At 44.8% G+C, this 20,221-nt stretch overlaps 1 protein-coding gene across 5 annotated transcripts in view; it reads left to right on the top strand.

Annotated features, from left to right (window-relative positions):
- Positions 1-20,221, top strand: part of ABCC5 (ATP binding cassette subfamily C member 5) — an 82,723-nt gene that overhangs the window by 49,899 nt on the left and 12,603 nt on the right. For 4 of the 5 annotated variants that reach the window (XM_081329405.1, XM_081329404.1, XM_081329406.1 and 1 more), the window contains 13 exons: positions 248-372; positions 2,802-2,874; positions 5,235-5,438; positions 7,995-8,138; positions 9,564-9,672; positions 10,838-11,022; positions 11,292-11,438; positions 12,399-12,528; positions 13,788-13,941; positions 14,281-14,409; positions 15,447-15,633; positions 16,604-16,693; positions 19,193-19,382. In XM_081329405.1, the coding sequence (XP_081185531.1) occupies positions 248-372; positions 2,802-2,874; positions 5,235-5,438; positions 7,995-8,138; positions 9,564-9,672; positions 10,838-11,022; positions 11,292-11,438; positions 12,399-12,528; positions 13,788-13,941; positions 14,281-14,409; positions 15,447-15,633; positions 16,604-16,693; positions 19,193-19,382 (1,867 nt within the window). The remainder of the gene's footprint in view (positions 1-247; positions 373-2,801; positions 2,875-5,234; positions 5,439-7,994; positions 8,139-9,563; positions 9,673-10,837; positions 11,023-11,291; positions 11,439-12,398; positions 12,529-13,787; positions 13,942-14,280; positions 14,410-15,446; positions 15,634-16,603; positions 16,694-19,192; positions 19,383-20,221) is intronic. The other variant, XM_081329407.1, reaches the window with a different exon arrangement.

The raw sequence follows: 20,221 nt of genomic DNA, 5'->3' as shown, positions 1-20,221 counted from the left end.
GGAAGGGCGGGAATTTATAAGACTTGGCGGGGTGTGTGTGTGTGTTCCTTCGTGCTCTCTCTCTCTCAGCTTGGTTTCTTGCAGACGTTTCTAGCTCTGATGACGTTACCTAGTTTGGCTAATGCAACGTTGCAAGCTCAAGAGAGCAGCAAGGATCCCTCCTTCCAGCCCTGAGCTACAAATATTCTCCTTTATTGATGAGACTTGTGAGACAGCATCTTTGACAGGCCTGTTGCTGCTGTTTCAGATGACTTTATTGGAAGGCAGCATTTCCGTGGACGGGACCTTTGCTTATGTGGCCCAACAGGCCTGGATTCTCAATGCCACGTTTAGAGACAACATCCTTTTTGGAAAGGAGTTTGAAGAAGAAAGGTTGGTTTGCTGGAGTTTCGTGAACTTTTCTCTTGTGATGCAGGTGGGGAAAGGCTGCTGGGTGGGGGCTGGTCCTGAACTGCCTTGCAGCCATTTTGGACAGATAGTTTATGTCCAGGAACAAGGTGGTGATTTCCTGTCTCAGCCTCTCTTACTGTGAGCGTCTTGCTTTTAATCTTCACTGGCTGCACTGAAATAAAATATTGGACCAGGCCTTGTGTAACAAAAAGCCACGATTTAGTACCGTGTTTCCCCAAAAGTAAGGCCTACACCAACAATAAGCCCTAGCTTGATTTTTTCCGGGGTGGGCCTAATATAAGTCCTATCCCAAAAATAAGCCCCACACCCACTTGCAGCCAGGCCTCTCCTTGCCGGCCCACTTCTTCTTTTGAGGCCTCTTCTGCAGCTAGACCTGCATTTCTCAGTCACAGGGCTTTCCAGAAGGCCTGTGCAGCCAAGAACCGAGCTATGGATTCAATCCGTAGCTCGGTTCTGCAAGAGCTCAGCAGCCGAGCACCAAGCTATGGATTCAATCCATAGCTCAGTATTCGGCTGCTTAGGCCTTCCGGAAAGGCCTGACTGCAAAATGCAGGCCCGAATGCAGCTGCAGAACTTCGTCCCCAGAAGAAGTGGACCGGCTGGATGGGGCTGTCAGTACCAGAGGTGAGGTAAGGCCTACCCTGAAAATAAGACCTGGTGCCTCTTTTGGAGGCGCCCCCCGAAACAAACAAACAAACAAACAAACAAACTCGGTCTTATTTTCGGGGAAACACGGTATTAAGTACACAAGATTGTGGAGCGTGATGGCTCAGTGGATAAAAACACTGAGCTTGTCAGCTGGAAAGCTGACAGCCCAGGTTCGAGGCCTGACTGCCACATGACAGGGTGAGCTCCTGTTACTTGCCCCAGCTCCTGCCAACCTAGCAGTTCAAAAGCATGCAAATATGGATAGATAAATAGGTACCAGTTTGGTAAGAAGGAAACAGGCTTCTGTGCGCCTCAGCGGATAGTCATGCCGGCCATGTGACCACGGGAGTAAGTGTCTTCAGACAACCCTGACTTCCTCGACTAAGAAATAGAGATGAGCAGCGCCCCTTAAAATTGGACTTGACTGGACAGGGGAACCCTTTACCTTTACATGAGACTTGGTGAGCCTGAACTAAGCGGTGGAGTCACGTGTCTTCCGTTCTTCCCAACTGGGAGAAAGTCTTTAAACCCCATTTTCCCAAATTCCTGGCTTATTAATTCACTGCATCACAGGAATTGTGATTTTAGCCTAACTGATCTTAGCCAAACTTACTAAGCCAAAACCCCCAAATGGAGAGTGCTTTTCAAACATTATGTTTGGGGCACAGATAAGAACTTTGGTAGGAATCAATGAGAATTAATGTGGTGTTCAGTTGAAGGTATTGGATTAGGAGCAAGGAGATTGAGGGTAAAGTGGGCTCTAAACCACAGAAACCCCTAACTGTGAGTCAGCCTACCCTGCGGAATTGTGCCATGTTTAATATAAGCCCCTAATAAATAAAAAGAGTAAATACTAAATTAGAATCCAATTAAAAAATGGTGCAATAGTTAAGACAGGGTTCTTCAAACTAGGCCCACGCTGGATGAGGAATTCTGGGAGTTGAAGTCCACAAGTCATAAAAGGGCCAAGTTTGAAAAACCCCGAGTTAACACAACAAGCTAGAAATCATGAGACTGTGAGTTCCAGGCCTGTTTTGGGTGACCTTGGGCCAGTCTCTCTCTTTCAGCCTAGAACATGCTGGCTCAGGAATTCTGGGAGTTGAAGTCCACGAGTCATAAAAGAGCCAAGGTTGCTTACCCCTGGCCTAGAAAGAAGGGCAAGGGCAAAGTCCTCGGAAAAGTTTTGTTGAGAGAAACTGCCGAGAGTTGTCCAGGCAGTCACCAGGAGAAGACACTAACTTGAACACACACATGCAGACCAAAAAAAAAAAAAAATCAGAGCTAAATTTGGCAGGAATTTTCCTCCCTAGCCAATTAAGAGGATGGAGAAATACAAGTTATACAAAATTATAACATAGCATTATGTAAGAGCCAGCCTGATAATTACATCATTGAAAATGCAACTGATGTTACAAGTCAGTTTTGAGCCAATTGCTGTCTTTGTTGCCCATTGTGGTGCTCACAAGGCACATAACTATTTCAAAGCAATTAGTTAATTGGCCTAACAGTCACAATTCTACCTGGGGCAAAACCAGATAAATTTCTAAATGTCCCAGTGGGGCAGATGTGTCTGAGATACATTTTCTAAATCTGTCTTTCACTCTTTAAACTGGCCCTGGAGAAATGCTATAGGGGTGGAATTAGTCCCAATTAACTTGGAAATGGTCTCTTTACCGCTTTTTAAAAATATGTATATCCATCTATACATATATGTATGTATATATATGTATATTTATATATAGGTACAATATGGTGTTGAATGATTGCTGTCTCCGACCTGATCTGGCTATCCTGCCAAACGGGGATCTGACTGAGGTAAGAATCTTGCTTGACTGAGGTAAAATCTTGCTGAGGTAAAAAACTTGCTTGCTTCCCTCTACCCACGTGTAGAGGGAAAATGTGTGACATGCTTAGGGATTGATAAACAGCTTTGCTTGTGAATTTCATTACATCCTTAATTACTTAATATGTCATCAGACTAAAATACGAGACCTTGCTATGTCATTAATGGTTTCATGGGTCAACGTCAGGCAAGAAAGACCAGATCTACATGTGTGAAGGTCCAATTAAACTAATTTATAGATAATCATGCCTGTGCGCAGAAATATTCTCAAGTAATGGTCAGCACCTGCTTGGAGTCAAATAAGAGTCAAGGGAATTCAAGGGAAGTTAGACTTAATTTGTTTGTGACTACGTAGGGATTGTAGCCTGATCCCTCTTAACTCCACCCCCAGTTTCTGCTATTCCTTCTTTTACAGTTATTTCACAAAATAATAATTAGGGCACGTCCTGTTGTACTTTGAGGAGAGGGTTCTCAAAACAGGTGCTTTGCCAGCCTGCTTTGTGATGGGGATGGGGAGTTTCAAAATTTGTAAATAAATTATGTTCCTGGTGGTACAAAAAGGAAGGTACCTTAAGAGAGGTGGTGAGTTTAGTAAGGTATTTATTGCTAAGGAAAGATTATTTTCATGGAAAGAGCAGTTTCTGTTTGTTGTTTCAAGTTAAATTCAATTGATGGAAATATTATAAAGTGCTTTTTGAGTGGCAGCACCCAAATTGTACAATTTCTTCCCAAAGAAGGAAGGGCCAACTCCATCTTTGGAGGTTTGAGGTAATAAAAAACATTCCTGCTTTAAATGTGTTTGAAACCTTTATTTTACTCCCTTTTGCTTTTTTAGAAGGACGGTTTCCATTTCATTTCTAATTTCCTAGGGTCAGAAAATAGTTGAAAAGACCCTCCAGTTGATAAAATACAACTGAATGTAGCCTTGGATGTACGTTCCACTTCTCATTTCAGTTTAATTGCAAAATTATGTAACTGCATTAAAATGAGTTGGATGCCCATCCACTGATGATCACTGATGTTCTTTTAAATAGACATCTGCTGTTTCTGTTAATTGTTATGTTTCCGTTGTTTTCAAATATGTTAAGAAGCTTTGTCTCAAATATTCCTTAAACAAGCATTCTTTAAGTAAATGACAGGATGCATGCATTAAGTAGGCTACGGTGCTGGAATGAATGAACCTTTATTGTCAAAGTACAACCATGTATACATTGAGATTGGCTGAGCCTCCCTTCGTGCCCCCACCCCCAACTTACAGTGACACAAACCCTCCATCTTATTACACCATGTGAGCTAATTGCACAATGCACCGGCCTCACAAGTCAATCATGCATGAAGTTTATAAAATTATTTTCCGTTCAAAAGCCTAACAGCCCATGGATAAAAGCTGTTCTTCAGCCTGTTGATACGGCTGGCTATACTCCTATATCTCCTACCGGATGGTAGGAGAGTAAAGAGATACTGACCAGGGTGTGAGTCGTCCCTGAGAATTTTCCTCACTCTTCCAAGGCAGCGAGCCCTGGCGAGGTCATCCAGTGGTGTCAGGGGACAGCCCATGATGTCTTGTGCTGTGCTCACCACCCTCTGTAATACTTTCCTATTCGCAGCTGTCAGACCAGCATACCAAACCACAATACAGTACGAGAGGACGCTCTCTATAGTAGATCGGTAAAAGAGGGTCATTAGCCGTTGTTCTACCCTGTTCTCCTGCAAGACCCTGAGAAAGTGAAGCCTCTGCTGGGCCTTTCTGGCCACCTGGATAGTTTGTTTCTGTAGGAAATGAGCTTTGGATCTTTGCTATCAAATTCAGTAAATAGTTTCCGGTTGTCAACTGTCCAGTTGCCATTTCCAGAAAAAGAAACTTCTGGGACATGATTTTATCAAGAGTATAATACTTTACTGAAAATTTACATTGGTACAGAAGAAGTGAAACCAGCTCTGGTTTTCCTGCTCAAAATCTTACTTAATTAAACAATAGATTCCCTCGCCCTCACCCACGGGGTTTCCACATTATCCGATAGTAACACTTCTTCTTCTTATGGGAAAAGTCCACTTCATTAGTGACCTTGGCTTTATCAGCTCCAAGCTCTCAGAGACGCCTGGTTGCCTACCTACCATCCCTCCCACAATTTTGTCAAACTATGAGCGAAGAGAGAGAAAGTAGATGAAAGCGAATCAGTCTTGACACTGGTAAATTAGGCCTATTTGAATTCTGTTGAATTATTTGAATCCTGTTTTGAATTTCGGGGCAAATGGCAGGATTGATAAGTAAGTTCTGCCGTGCCTTAACCGAGACCCAAGCAAATACTTGAACAAGTCATGCTTTATTTAGATTGGTGAGCGGGGTGCAAACCTGAGTGGGGGGCAGCGCCAACGGATCAGCCTTGCCCGTGCGTTGTACAGCGACAAGAGCATTTTCATCCTCGATGACCCGTTGAGCGCCTTGGATGCCCACGTTGGAAACCACATCTTCAACAGTGCAATCCGGAAGCACCTGAGAACCAAAACAATTCTGTTCATCACACATCAGCTCCAGGTACGCTGACCGTGTCATCTTGCTCTCTTCTGCTTGGGAGTTTATTGGCTGAATAAATGTGGGTGACTGTAACTTTCTGCTGTCCAGAGGAACTCTTATTTTAATCAACCTAATTGGGTTTACTGCCTCACAGAGGATATAAAAATACAGAGTCAACAACCTTGGCTCTTTTATGACTCGTGGACTTCAACTCCCAGAATTCCTGAGCCAGCATGGCTCAGCTTGGAAACCTCTCCCTTTCCCCTCCGTGTGGCTGGCTCAGGAATTCTGGGAGTTGAAGTCCACGAGTCATAAAAGAGCCAAGATTGCCTACCCCTGGCCTAAGTGTATTTGAGAGTCAAAAGCAGCCAAAAGTGAGAAGCAATTTGTTTACTAATCTGTAAAAGGGTTTACTCTGCATTTATAGTGCATACAGTTGGTCCTCAACTTACAGACATTTGTTTAGGCACTGTTTGAAGTTACAGTGGCACTGAAAAAAAATGACTTAGGACTGTTTTTCACACTTATGGCCGTTGCAGCGTTTCCATGGTCACATGATCAGGATTTGAACACTTGGCAACCTGGCATGTATTTATGGCAGTTGCACTGTCCCAGGGTCACGTGATCACCATTTGTAACCTTCCCAGCCAGCTTCTGACCAGCAAATTCAGTGGGGGAAGCTAGATTCACTTAATCACCAATGATTCGGTTAACAACTGCAGTGATTCACTTAACAACCGTGGCAAGAAAGGTTGTAAAATGGGGCAAAACTAAGCCCCACTCAGCAAAACTCACTGTCTTGCTTAGCAGTGGAAATGTTGGGTTCAATTGTGGTTGTAAGTTGAGGACTAGCTGCATGGACTGTTTATATCCAAATTATTATGGGGTGGAAATATTTTTTCTCCCATGTGCTTCCACGTTTAGAAAAATCTAGTGCTAACCCCCCCACCCAATCAGAGCACACCTCCACCCCATCAGAACACAGCCAAGCCTCCACCCACAGAACACCCCCCTCCGGCAGTTTAAAAAAGAAGAAGAAACAGCCACTACTACACACTTCTCCCAGAAGAACGAAGCTGAAGTCACCAGCCTGAGGATGACGGATGAGATTTCGTCGAAACGTTGCCCTGATAGTTTAATGAAGAGAAGGGTGAGGGGTGATAGCAGTGTTCCAATATCTCAGGGGCTGCCACAAAGAAGAGGGAGCCAAGCTATTCTCCAAAGCACCTGAAAGCAGGACAAGAAGCAACGGATGGAAACTAGTCAAGGAGAGAAGCAACCTAGAACTAAGGAGAAACTTCCTGACAGTTAGAACAATTAACCAGTGGAACAACCTGCCTCCAGAAGCAGTGAATGCTCCAACACTGGAAGTTTTTAAGAAGAGACTGGACAGCCATTTGCCTGAAATGGTATAAGGTTTCCTGCCTGAGCAGGGGGTTGGACTAGATGACCTCCAAGGTCCCTTCCAACTTTATTATTATTATTATTATTATTATTATTATTATTATTATTATTATTATTATTATTATTATTATTATTATTATTATTATTATTATTATTCCTCCAATTCTACGTGGGGAAAAACCCGAATGACCAAAGATCTACATACAAACACCTGCGAAAACCTGTGTGTGTGTGTGTGTGTGTGTGTGTGTGTGTGTATCTATATATCTATATCTATATCTATATCTATGTATATCTCTATCTCTATATCTCTATATCTCTATATTATAAATATATAAATATATGAAAAGGGGGAACTCTCATGGCTCATGAGACTTGCATGGTGAATGGGTGGCCGTACCGAATGAACGAACAAATAGAAATATAGAAAACTGACAGCAGAAAAAGACCTCATGGTTCCTTGAGTTTGGCTTTTGAGGAGTTCTTTGTTGTTGTTTTTCACATCGGGGACTGTTGCAGCATCTGCCTGGCCACGTGATCAAAGCTCGCCAGAGGGTTGGCAACTGGCATGTGTTTGTTGTCAAGCTTCCGAAGGACGAACCCTTCAAAGAACTCTGAGGCATTGTTTACCTTAAAAGTCTTTATTAGAGCAATATAACATTGGCAAGACTTGGTTAAAGCCGAAATCTGGATTCCCCTCCCCTGTGCACAAAAATATTAAAGCATTGTTCCCTCCTTTAGCTAACTGTCCTAAATCACATTCTCCAATTAGTTTGAAAGGTAAGTTTTCCCTCCTGAGCTTAACCCACCAGTTCTTATGGCCTCTTATTACATACAACCTTGAAAGCGCTCTGCTGCTGTGTTATTATGTCTAACTAATCCCCCATGCGTATTCTTCCTTCCCCCTCCCCTCTTCATCTAACTTTTAACTCTAAAAGTGATGCACAAATAGAAATATAAAATAGTGGCTTCTTCATCTTTTGTCAAAGCAAGGACATCCGATGTTAGCAGCGTTGACATCTGTGTTGTTGCACTGTCCTGGGGGCATGTGATCGCCATTTTGTAACCTTCCCACCGGCATTTATTTTTTAAATTTTTTTTTAAATTTTTTTTCAAAATTTTGGTGGCATGATGGGTCCACCTCGCCTTGAATGTTCCTCTCCTTTTTATCAGTATCTTGTGGATTGCGATGAGGTGATTTTCATGAAGGAAGGCGGCATCACTGAGAGAGGAAGCCATGAAGACTTGATGAATCTGAACGGTGACTATGCAGCCATTTTCAATAGCTTGCAGCTGGGAGAAACACCACACATTGAGGTATTTTTTTTTTCTTCCTGCTCCACGGTTCTTGTCCTAAACTTCAGTAAGGTCATATGTAAATTGCCCTAAAGCCCAATAACTTATTATTTATTCAAATTATTTATAGCAAAACTATTGTGAAGGCTTGTAATATCTTTTCTAGACCAAGATGGGGACTGGGTAAAACCTCTCACTTCTGTGAATTGCCAGCCAGGTTGCCGATAACTGATTTATCTTCCTTTTAGCCCTTCGCTCAAAAGGTTCTAGCTGTCATACGCCCAAAAGAACAAACGTACAATAAACAATTATTCAAATGAAAACACGGTTCCATGTTTTTTAACGCAGTGGCTGGCAGAAAAAGAGGGAAGCTTCTATTGAAGTCAGTCTTTAATAGGGTAGTCAGAATAGGAAGAGACCTGGGCGATCTTCTGGTCCAGAGTTCTCCAATCTTTTCGGCTTTGTGGACCAGCAGGGGGAGTGGGTATGGTTCCGCACGAGTGGCGGACAAACACGCATGCGCAGCTCCATTTGCACAAGCGGTGGACGCACGAACCCGCCGCTCTCACAAATGGAGCATGCGCTCACCTGCTGTTCATGTACGTGGGAATGCGCCCACTGCTTTTGCGGCCCGGTCCTGAATGACTCAAGGCCCAGAGGTGGGCTACGGCCTGGAGGTTGGGATCCCTGTTCTAGTCCAACCCCCTGCTCAAGCAGGAAATTCTGTATAATTTCAGACAAGTGATTGTCTAATCCAGGGGTCAGCAACCTGAAACAGTGAAAGAGCCACTTGGAACCGGTTCCCTCACAAAAGGAAAAACTGGGAGCCGCAAAAAATGTGTGCACATGCACGTACATGCGCGCATGCGCAGAACAGGGTTTGACTGAAGAGTGGAGCCAAGGCGAGATATGCACCTATCCTGCATATTTGAATTGATTGGTTGAACTTTTTTGGTCCTTTTTTTTTTTGGACTGCACATGGCAGAGGTCTGGGAGCCGCAGGAGATGGCTGAAAGAGCCGCATGCGGCTCCGGAGCCGTGGGTTGCAGACCTGTGGTCCAATCCTACCGTGTTTCCCCCCAAATAAGACCAGGTCTTATATTAATTTTTGCTCCAAAAGACACAAGAGGGCTTATTTTCCGGTTGGGTCTTATATTCAGGGAACATACGATACTAAATATCTCCATCTGGCTGACGATTTTAACTGGGGCTTATTTTTGGGGGGTGGGGCTTATATTATGAGCGTCCTGAAAAATCGTGCTATTTTCCAGTTGGGTTCTTATTTTTGGGAAAACACAGTAGCATGCGGGTTCTAGTATATATAGGACATCCATTTATGGAGGCTGTAACTAGGCCCTTTTTCTTCTTCTGGGGAATGTGCTTATCACGTTTCCCTTGCCAAGTTGAGGCAGGCTGAATCTGAGTGACCTCCTGTCTCTGTTGCAGGTTAACTTAAAGAAGACCGCAAACAGTTCATTGAAAAGACTCCCAGACAAAGGCACCAAAACAGGATCTGTGAAGAAAGAGAAAGTAGTCAAGAAGGAAGAAGGTACAGGTTGTTATCCAAAAATACAAATTTAACTTGTACCCACCTTGTTTGGGCATGCAAGTATTCTGTTAACAAGCCAGTAGGTTCCAGGTGATCCCAGTGGATCTTTGCTCAGACTAGATGACGCCTTCTTTCCTCTACCCACAAAGACTAGTGCTAAATTTTTGAAGCAGCGTGCTTCCTTGGCCTTCAATATGAGCACAGTAGTCTAAGCAAGAGTTCAGAATAGTTTTTAAGTCACATGTAGGAAAATTTTAACCAGAGTTTAATATACAGATTTTGGTTGGCTACATTTGAATGTTTGTCTGCATATAAAACATTTTCAGGAAACTTTGTACAGGTAGCCCTCGATTTACGAGGGTAATGGAGCCGGCACATTCCACTCGTAACTCCAAAACCCGTAGGGTGAATCTCGTACCTCGAACGAGATCACTCCCTTGCTCGCAGCTCGTTAAGTGCACACGAGGTATCTGAGGGTGGGGCAGGCCATGACAGGCCTAGTGATGGAACAGGCCCCCGAGGCCTCCCCGACCCACTAAGATACCTCATGCTTCCCCCTCTCTCCCTTCTTGCCGCGTGGGACTCACCTTGAAAAGATCCGTCTCTTCCCTGTCGTGGTTCCTGCTTTTGAGGGACAGGAGAGTTGGTGGAAGCCCCAGGGTGACCTAACATCGCGCGAGTTCAGGCACCGATCCTTTTTCGCAGAGAATGGGTGCCTGAATTCTCGCCCTGTTTGCGGTGCGTGCCTCCTGCTTCCCCCCAACTCTGGAGCCACCCTCCCGGAATAGAGATCCGGGTGGGGGAGGGACTTCTGCATGCCTCTGGAGGTTGGATCCAGGCCTCAGAGGAGGTCTTACAAGCCGTTTGTGCCAGGAACGGAAGGGTGGGGGGAGGCTTCTGAATGCCTCCGGAGGTTGGATCCAAACCTTGGAGGACTGCTCCAAGCTGTTTGCACCCAGAAAGGAGCTTTCAGAGATTGCATCCAAGCCTCAGAAGCATTCATAAGGCCCCTCCAAAAAAACCTCCGTTCCTGGCGCAAACGGCTTGGAAGACCCCTCAGTTTTGCTCAGTTTTGGAGGTGAGTTGAGGACTGCCTGTAATCTAGTGTAGACTGGATTTGTCGATTTCTCTCTGCTTAACCTTCTCCTCTCTGCCCATCCCTGTGCTTTAGTTCAGCTCATGCAGCTGGAAGAGAAAGGCAAAGGTTCTGTTCCCTGGTCGGTTTATTGGGTCTACATCCAAGCAGCTGGAGGCCCAGTGGCTTTCCTGACCATCATGGCGCTCTTTGTATTGAATGTGGGCAGCATGGCCTTCAGCAACTGGTGGCTGAGCTACTGGATCAAACAAGGCAGCGGGGTGAGAGCAACCAGCATCTTTGCATTTATTTATTTCTTTGATTCCTATAGCCGCCCACCTCGATAACAGAGGTGGGCTGGCTGGGGAATTCTAGCAGTTGGAAGTCCACAAGTCTTAAAGTTGCCAAGTTTGGAGACCCCTGGGCAAAATCATGGACAAGGTATCATGTGCGGATTCCTTAGCTGCATTTATGAAATGGGCCAGCCTGTATCTTATTTCTGTCTTAATCATGAAACTCATTCTTTTCTATATTTTTTTAACAAACCCAGAACACTACTGTGACGTTGGGGAATGAAACCCTGGTCAGCAACAGTATGAAGGATAACCCTCACATGCGTTACTATGCCGGCATTTATGCACTGTCCATGGGAGTCATGCTGATCCTGAAGGCCATTCGTGGTATTGTCTTTGTCAAGGTTGGTAGCTGTACAAGGAGGAGAGAAGAACACAGTTCTAGGGATCTTGCAGTCCTAGTGGACAGTCACTTCAATAGGAGCGAGCCGTGTGCTGCAGCTGCCAGAAAAGCCAACACAGTTCTAGGCTGCATTAACAGAGGGATAGAATCAAGATCACATGAAACGTTAGTAGCACTTTACAAGACCTGGGTAAGGGCACACTTGGGATCTTGCATGCAGTTTTGGTCACCACGATGTAAAAAAGATGCTAAGACTTCAGATAAAATGTGGAGAAAAGCAAAAAAGATGATAAGGGAACTTAGAAACACGAAGAACAGTTGCAGGAATTGGGTGTGTCTAGTCTAGTGAAAAGAAGGACCAGGGGGGACATGATAGCAGTCTTCCAATATCTCAGGGGCTGCCCCAAAGAAGAAGGGGGGTGGGGTGGTCAACCTATTCTCCAAAGCGCCTGAAGGCAGGACAAGAAGCAACGGATGGAAACTAATCAAGGAGAGAAGCAACCTAGAACTAAGGAGAAATTTCCTGAGAGTGAGGACAATTAACCAGTGGAACAACCTGCCTCCAGAAGCAGTGAATGCTCCAACACTGGAGGTTTTTAAGAAGAGACTGGACAAGCAATTGTCTGAAACGGTATAGGGTTTCCTGCCTGAGCAGGGGGTTGGACTAGATGACCTCCAAGGTCCCCTCCAACTCTGTTATTCTGTCAGCAAAATCATTCTTCTTTCTTTTTCTCATCCTGCTATTCCAGACGGTAGCTTCTTTCCACAAAAGGAACTGCCTTCATTTCCTGATTTTTTCCCCTTCCATAGCTTGATGTCATCTCACAAATATGGTGGAAGGCGTTTGTAGTGTAGTGTAGTGTAGTCCCCTTCCCCTGCAGTGCCTTCTGGTCACTTGTACATTTTCTTTTAAAACTCCGGAGTGCCTGGCTTCAACAGTCCTCTTCTGTGGTCACTACAGGGAACATTGCGGGCCTCATCCAGGCTGCACGACGAACTCTTCCGTCGGATTCTCCGTAGCCCCATGAAGTTTTTCGACACCACACCCACGGGGCGGATTCTCAATAGGTTCTCCAAAGATATGGATGAAGGTAATAAACTCTCCTCTAGTAGCCCGTTGGTGCTAATACAGGTAGCCTTTGACTGAGAACCATTCATTTAATGACTTCAAAATTACATTTCACTGAAAAAAAGTGACTTGTGACAAGGTTTTTCTGGCCCATTTTATTTATTATTTTATTTTATTTATTTTAATTCCATTTATATCCCGCCCTTGCAGTAATTCCCCACAGTCACGTGATCAAGCAGGAAAGAATCTTAGGAACCGTGCCAGTTTATATCGCACCACGGTTGTTGGGGAATAAAAACTGGAAGAGGGTGTGCTCCGTATTTCATTTTGAATTTCTAGCAGAAACGCAAGTGATAAACCTTAAGATAGCATGATGAATGAGGTAGACCTGTTTAGTCAACTCACTGTTGACTTTTCATTGAAGGAAGGCTAATGTTCAGTTGCCTATGGCGCTTAGTGAAACCCCTCGAAGGTGTTCACCATTTTGGGCAAGACTTCCTAAAATAATGAAATCCAGTAGCTATTGGCACTTTGGCAAGGGAATCTGGCTCTTGAACACTTCTGAATAGACAAATTGATGAGAGCAGAGTAGGAGGGCCCTGTGTGAATCTTACCTGAGCTGGCCTTACCTGAATCTCTCCTGGGCTGGGCAGGAGAGGCTATAACAAGGTGTTGTCCTCCCCCACCAGCCGTGTTGTGTATATGTATAGGATATTACGGTTATGTTTTTAATCCCACTTTTATATAAATAAATAAAGATGGGAAACATACCTAATGCTCCTTTTTCCCCACAATAACAACCCTGTGATGTGGATTGATCTGAGAGAGAGTGACTGGCCCAAACTAAAACCAGCTGGCTATCATGGCTAAGGCGGGACTAGAACTCACGGTCTCCTGGTGATTATTGGCCCAGAGTCAACCAGCCAGCTTTCATGGCTAAGACGGGACTAGAGCTCAAGGTCTCCTGGTGATTGGCCCAAAGTCAACCAGCCGGCTTTCATGACTAAGACGGGACTAGAACTCAATGTCTCCTGGTGATTGGCCCAAAGTCATCCAGCCGGCTTTCATGCCTAAGGGCGGGGGACTAGAACTCAAGCCATCCCGTTGATTGCCCTAAAGTCACCCAGTTGACTTTCATGCCTAGGGGAGGCCTAGAATTCAGACTCCCCTGGTTTCTAGGCCAGCTCCGTCACCATTACGCCTAACTTGGTTGTCGATATTGTTCACCTTGGTGGGAATTTAAGTCTATGCTAATCGGCTGTGTCTGTCCATCTCTTCCAGTTGATGTCCGCCTGCCTTTTCAAGCTGAAATGTTCATACAGAATGTCATCCTGGTGTTCTTCTGTGTGGGAGTGATCTCTGGTGTCTTTCCATGGTTCCTAATGGCGGTGGGTCCCCTCGTGGTTCTTTTCACCATTCTTCATGTTGTGTCTAGGTAAGAGCAGCAATTCTTATGGGTCATTTAAGACATTGTTAGCCTTGAGGGTCTTCCATAACTTGGTGCTATAACAACTTCATTGATTGCCAGCTGCTTTCAAACCCAATTCAGGCTAAAGCAGGTATCTTCAAACTTGGGCCTTTTATGAGTTGTGGACTCCAACTCCCAGAATTCCTCAGCCAGAGTGCCTGGCTGGGGAATTCTGAGAGTTGAAGTCCACAAGTCATAATAGGGCCAAGTTTGAAGACCCCTGCGCTAAAGCATCAAATGACTGGTTATTCTCATATTTTTGTTAGACCTTTACTTCCAGCTGGTTTGTGGTTTTTTTGTACGCAGAGTGTTCATTCGGGAGTTGAAACGACTGGACAACATTACGCAGTCTCCATTTCTTTCTCACATCACTTCAAGCATTCAAGGTCTCTCCACCATCCATGCCTACAATAAAGGAGAGGAATTCCTATACAAGTTAGTCTGTTTCTTTTCTGACATTCAGTCTTGGCTGCTACCAAACAGACAAGCCAGGATTTTTTAAAAAGTTGGGTTTATTGCACAAGCCAGAGTGGCTTAATTCACTCAGAATGCCAGTTCATCTAGAAATAGTAATAATATTTCAGACGAATTGGTTCGCAAGCTGCTGTCTTAATTTGCTAGCAGTCACGTGCATCGTGTTTTGTGAAACTTCTCCTCCAACTCAGGTTAAAAATGAAATACGGGTCGTCCTTGATTTACGACCACAATTGAGTCCAAAACTTCCTTTCCTAAGCGAGACGGTTCTTAAGTGAGTTTGGTCCCATTTTACAACCTTTCGTGCCACAATTGTTAAGTAAATCACTGCAGTTGTTAAGTTAGTGACGGTTGTTAAGTGACTCTGGCTTCCCCCATTGACTTTGTCAGAAAGTCGCAAAAGGGGAATCGTGACCCCGGGACACTGCAACCATCCTAAATACATGCTAATTGCCAAGCGTCTGAATTTTGATCACCTGATCTTGGGGAAGGCTGCAACAATCATTAAGTGTGAAAAATGGTCATAGGTCACTATTTTGGGTATCGTTGTAGCTTTAGGCAGTCACTAAACGAATGTGTCATGGTTCCGATAAATGAGATCAGAAGAAATAAAAATTCTGAGGCAATTGCTTTCCTTAAAGAACAATTTTTAATGGCTACATAATGTCAGCACAAACATAGGTGAAACCAAGACTGGAATTTCCCCCCCCCCAAAAAAAAAGATTACAAAATAAAAGTTAAACTCCCCACCCGCTAAATATGTAATAAATCACATTCTCCAATTAACACCTTTGGCGGGCTCTCTAACAGTAATTCTAGCCCGCCAAACACTTGAGCGATTTGACCTTGGATCCCACAAGAAAGTTATTGTTTTGTCGGAAACAGAAGAATGCGTTTTCCCTCCTCCCAAAGCTGTGGCAAGCCGATAAAAAGCAGTTTTGTAGGTTTGACAGAACGCTTGTACCTGCATTTTAATTGTAAATATTTTCTGCTTTTAGATATCAGCAACTGCTGGATGACAATCAGGCGCCCTTCTACTTGTTCAGCTGTGCGATGCGCTGGCTGGCTGTGAGACTGGATATTGTCAGCATTGCCCTCATTATAACCACTGGCTTAATGATCATCTTAATGCACGGCCAAATCCCGCCCGCGTACGCTGGGCTCGCCATCTCATATGCGGTTCAGGTGAATGCTTCCTTTGCATGTCAAAACAAAGTTGCCTTTTGGAACTCCACAGTGCAGCTGGGCCCAGTCACAAGTGCATTGTTGAATTGATTTTATATCACAGTAGGCCTTGACTTATGACTGTTTGCTGAGCAACCGGTCAAAGTTAGGATGGACTTACCTAGAGGGGTACTTATGGCCTGGATTCCACGTTCTGCACATCGGAGCCCACACACACACACCCAAACACACACCGGCATGCATAGGACTGCAATGGGCACTTGGCAAGCAGGCTGCATTTACAACCGTTTGCCGTATCTTGTGATTGCGTGAGCCACGTTTTACAGCAGTTTGGCTAAAGACTGGCATCTGCCTCCGGTTTTCAGAAAGAACACACCATAGCAAATTATGGGTTCCCTTAAGGACCGCCAGAAAGAAAAAATTGTAAAATCTGTACAACTCTCATGACTTACGACCATAATGGGCAGGCTTCATTACGGTCATAACGTGAGGACTAGCTAAAGAGACTTAACAAGTAGCAGCTGTCCGCTTGCTCCTATGTCCCATCAAAAATCCTACGACACTGAAAATATGTAGTGTTGGACACTGTGGAATATTTATGAACATCCCCTATTAAAATGGCTCGTTTGGAAGAAAAAGTGCCTGTGGATTAAAAAAATTAAAAACCTTGGAGCTGAGAAGTGCAGGGATGGGGTGTGGCTGAAGAGGCGGCAAGGTGAATGAAATTAACCATCGTTTTTGTTCTCCGCGGAGGCAGCTTAATGGAACTTGACCACTAACAAGGAACGGAAAGCCTTGAATGTTGTGACACTCCTTTCCTTCCTTTTGTGGCCTGGTTCATGATAAAGCCTAACCCTTAACCGCACTCATCCGTTGGGATTAAGCTGTTCCACAGAGAATCACCCTGAGGTTTTCACCGCTAATAAGTTAGTTACTGTATCCTAGTAATAGCGATTTGTTTCCTTCTCAGTTAACGGGACTGTTCCAGTTTACGGTCAGGTTGGCTTCGGAGACGGAGGCCCGCTTTACATCGGTGGAGAGAATTGACCACTACATCAAGGTATGTAAGATTCTGTCCACTGCCCAATATTTTCCCCGGTGCCCCGCATCCTCTAGAACAGGGAGCCTCAACCTTGGCAACTTTTAAGACTTGCGGACTTCAACTCCCAGAATTCCTCAGCCAGCTTTGCTGGCTGGGAGTTGAAGTCCACAAGTCTTAAAAGTTGCCAAGGTTGAGGACCCCTGCTCTAGAACGGTGCTCCAGCTGCTAAGCTCAACCTGATTTCTCCAGTATATTCTCAAACCATCCAATCACAGGCAGTCTCAAAGGCGCTTTTCCAAAAGGCAACTGGACTTGCTTAATTCTCCCCTTGGAAACATTTTGCTTCTCATCCAAGAAGCTTCTTCAGTTCTGACCTCTCCAGACAGTGAACAAATTGAAAGATAAAATCGAAAGGACAGCAGTCAGTACCGTCAGCAATGAGAATGGTGTAAAAATCCAAAACATTCCTGAAAGGCCTAAAAGAATCACTCGTCTGGAACCAGAAGAAACATAATCTTAAAACACAAGGCCAACATCTCACAGATGAGACAGTGACCCCCCACAAGACAGATGGAAGTTGATACCTCTTGTAAGAGAAAAATACTTTGGGCTGTTAGGTGTGAGGTTCACTCTGCTGAAAAAAGCTTGAAAAATTATCCATGGTTGGCTCCTGATACATGCTGTGGTTCCTCCAGCGAGGCAATAATTTGGCTGTTGCGCTATCGCAACTGCTCTCCACATCTCCCCTTAAGCATTTCATAAATAGCTGCCTAGCATGTAAATCATGCTTTCTAATAGAGTATTAACCTTGTGAACTCTCAAGCTTCCTCTTTCCGCTATGTATTCAAGACGGACAGTGAGAAAACCAAGATCATGGCATCTGGCCCTCTCAATTCCTGGCAAATAGATGGAGAAGAAATGGAGGTAGGGACAGATTTTATCTTCCTGGGCTGCAAGATCACTGCAGATGGGGACTGCAGCCAAGAAATTAAAAGACGCTTGCTCCTCGGAAGGAAAGCCATGGCAAATCTAGACAGCACACTAAAAAAGCAGAGACGTCAACCTGCCAAAAAAAGTGCATACAGTCAAGGCTATGGTCTTCCCAGTTGCAATGTATGGCTGTGAAAGTTGGACCATAAGAAAGGCTGAGCGCCAAAGAATTGAGGCCTTTGAACTATGGTGCTGGAGAAGACTCCTGCAAGTCCCTTGGACTGTGAGGCGATCAAACCGGTCAGTCCTAGAGGAGATCAACCCTGACTGCTCTTTAGAAGGCCAGATCCTGAAGTGGAAACTCAAATCCTTTGGCCACCTAATGAGAAGGAAGGACTCACTGGAGAAGAGCCTAATGCTGGGAAAGATTGAGGGCAAGAGAAGAAGGGGACGACAGAGAATGAGGTGGCTGGATGGAGTCACTGAAGCAGGAGGCGTGAGCTTAAATGGACTCCAGAAGATGGTAGAGGACAGGAAGGCCTGGAGGAACTTTGTCCATGGGGTCACGATGGGTCGGACATGACTTCGCAACTAACAACAACATGTACATAAGGGTGTTGGTATATATATATATGTTCTATATAGCATGTTTATGTGTGTTCCATATGTGTACACTTTTGAGAGCGGGCAACAGAGTTTTGTTTTTAATGTGTGCCAGTGTGCCCACAGTAAAAAAATGACAATAAAGGTAATTTATCTAATGTTGATTGTATAAGACTCCTAGCTTTAGTCTGTTAAGAAGGTAGTACCTGACTCAATAGTAGTAGGTGTGAGAGGAATCTCGGTGTCCTAGTGGACAATCACTTAAATAAGAGCCAGCCGTGTGCTGAAGCTGCCAAAAAAGCCAACACAGTGCTAGGCTGCATTAACAGAGGGATAGAATCAAGATCACATGAAATGTTAATACCACCTTACAAGGCCTTGGTAAGTGCACACTTGGAATATGGCATCCAGTTTTGGTCACCACGATGTAAAAAAGATGTTGAGACTTTAGAAACAGTACAGAGAAGAGCAACAAAGATGATCAGGGGACTGGAGGCTAAAACATGAACAACGGTTGCAGGCATTGGGTACATCTATTTTAATGAAAAGAAGGACTAGAGGTGACATGATTGCAGTCTTCCAATATCTGAGGGGCTGCCCCAGAGAAGACGGGGGTCAAGCTATTCTCCAAAGCACCAGAAGGCAGGACAAGAATCAACGGATGGAAACTAACCAAGGGGAGAAGCAACCTAGAACTAAGGAGGAATTTCCTGACAGGGAGGACAATTAACCAGTGGAACGGCTTGCCACCGGAAGTTGTGACTGCTCCACCACTGAAGATTTTTAAGAAGAGATTGGACAACCAAATGGTATAGGGTTTCCCACTGAGCAGGGGGTTGGACTTGGAGACCTCCAGGATCCCTTCCAACTCTGTTATTCTGTTAATCGTTCCTAGAATGCTGTCCGTAATTGACATCTTTTCTCTTCTCTCTCTCTCTCTCTCTCTCTCTCTCTCTCTCTGTCTCTCTCTCTCGTGATTCCCAGACTCTTTCCCTGGAAGCCCCAGCTCGCATCAAGAATAAGGCTCCCCTTCCAGACTGGCCCCACGAAGGAGAAATTCGCTTTGAAAATGCAGAAATGCGCTATCGTGAGAACCTGCCGCTTGTCCTCAAAAAAGTCTGCTTCACCATTAAACCCAAGGAGAAGATTGGAATTGTGGGGAGGACCGGCTCAGGTAAGGCTGGGGTGCTGCTCTAGCTGCTCCTGTTTAGATTTTTTGTTTTTCAAAGCTCGCTGGAGCCACCTTTTCTCTGAAGAGAAAAAAAAATCACACCTATATTTTCTGTGCCAAAATAGATTTTATGAAGATAAAAGGTAAAGGTAAAGGTTCCCCCGCACATGCATGCTAGTCGTTTCCAACTCTAGGGGCCGGTGCTCATCTCCGTTTCAAAGCCGAAGAGCCAGCGCTTGTCCGAGGACGTCTCCGTGGTCATGTGGCCGGCATGACTAGACGCCAAAGGCGCACGAAACGCTGTTCCCTTCCCACCGGAGTGGTCCCTATTTTTCTACTTGCATTTTTACGTGCTTTCGAACTGCTAGGTTGGCAGAAACTGGGACAAGTAACAGGCGCTCACTCTGTTACGCGGCACTTGGGATTCGACCCGCCAAACTGCCGACCTTCTGATCAACAAGCTCAGCGTCCTAACCCACTGAGCCACCGCATCCCTTTTATGACGATGGGGATGCCTAATTCACAGTAGCTAGGGTACATGTCCTTTCAGCCAATGCACAAGTGTTGCTTAAGATTTCTCATTGAAGTATCTCCTAAAAACATCAACGGTTTGATAGCCTTGATGTCACAGGGCATTATAATGCTGTGAGCAAATGGGCCTTCAGTGTGAACACAGGTAGTCCTGGACTTACGACTGACGTTACGACAGACTTCCCCAAGGGTACTTCCAACCTGGTTCCGAAATCAACAACGACAGACTCGGTGGACCACTGGGTCTTTTTTCTGCCCTCAGCTTTCTATCGTTCTGTTAACATTGCTGTCATGGTTCCGACAGATGAAAC

Source organism: Vipera berus, assembly GCF_964194415.1.
Source record: "Vipera berus genome assembly, chromosome: 5".
NCBI classification, from domain to species: Eukaryota; Metazoa; Chordata; class Lepidosauria; order Squamata; family Viperidae; genus Vipera; species Vipera berus.
This window is presented reverse-complemented; position numbering and strand designations above follow the sequence as displayed.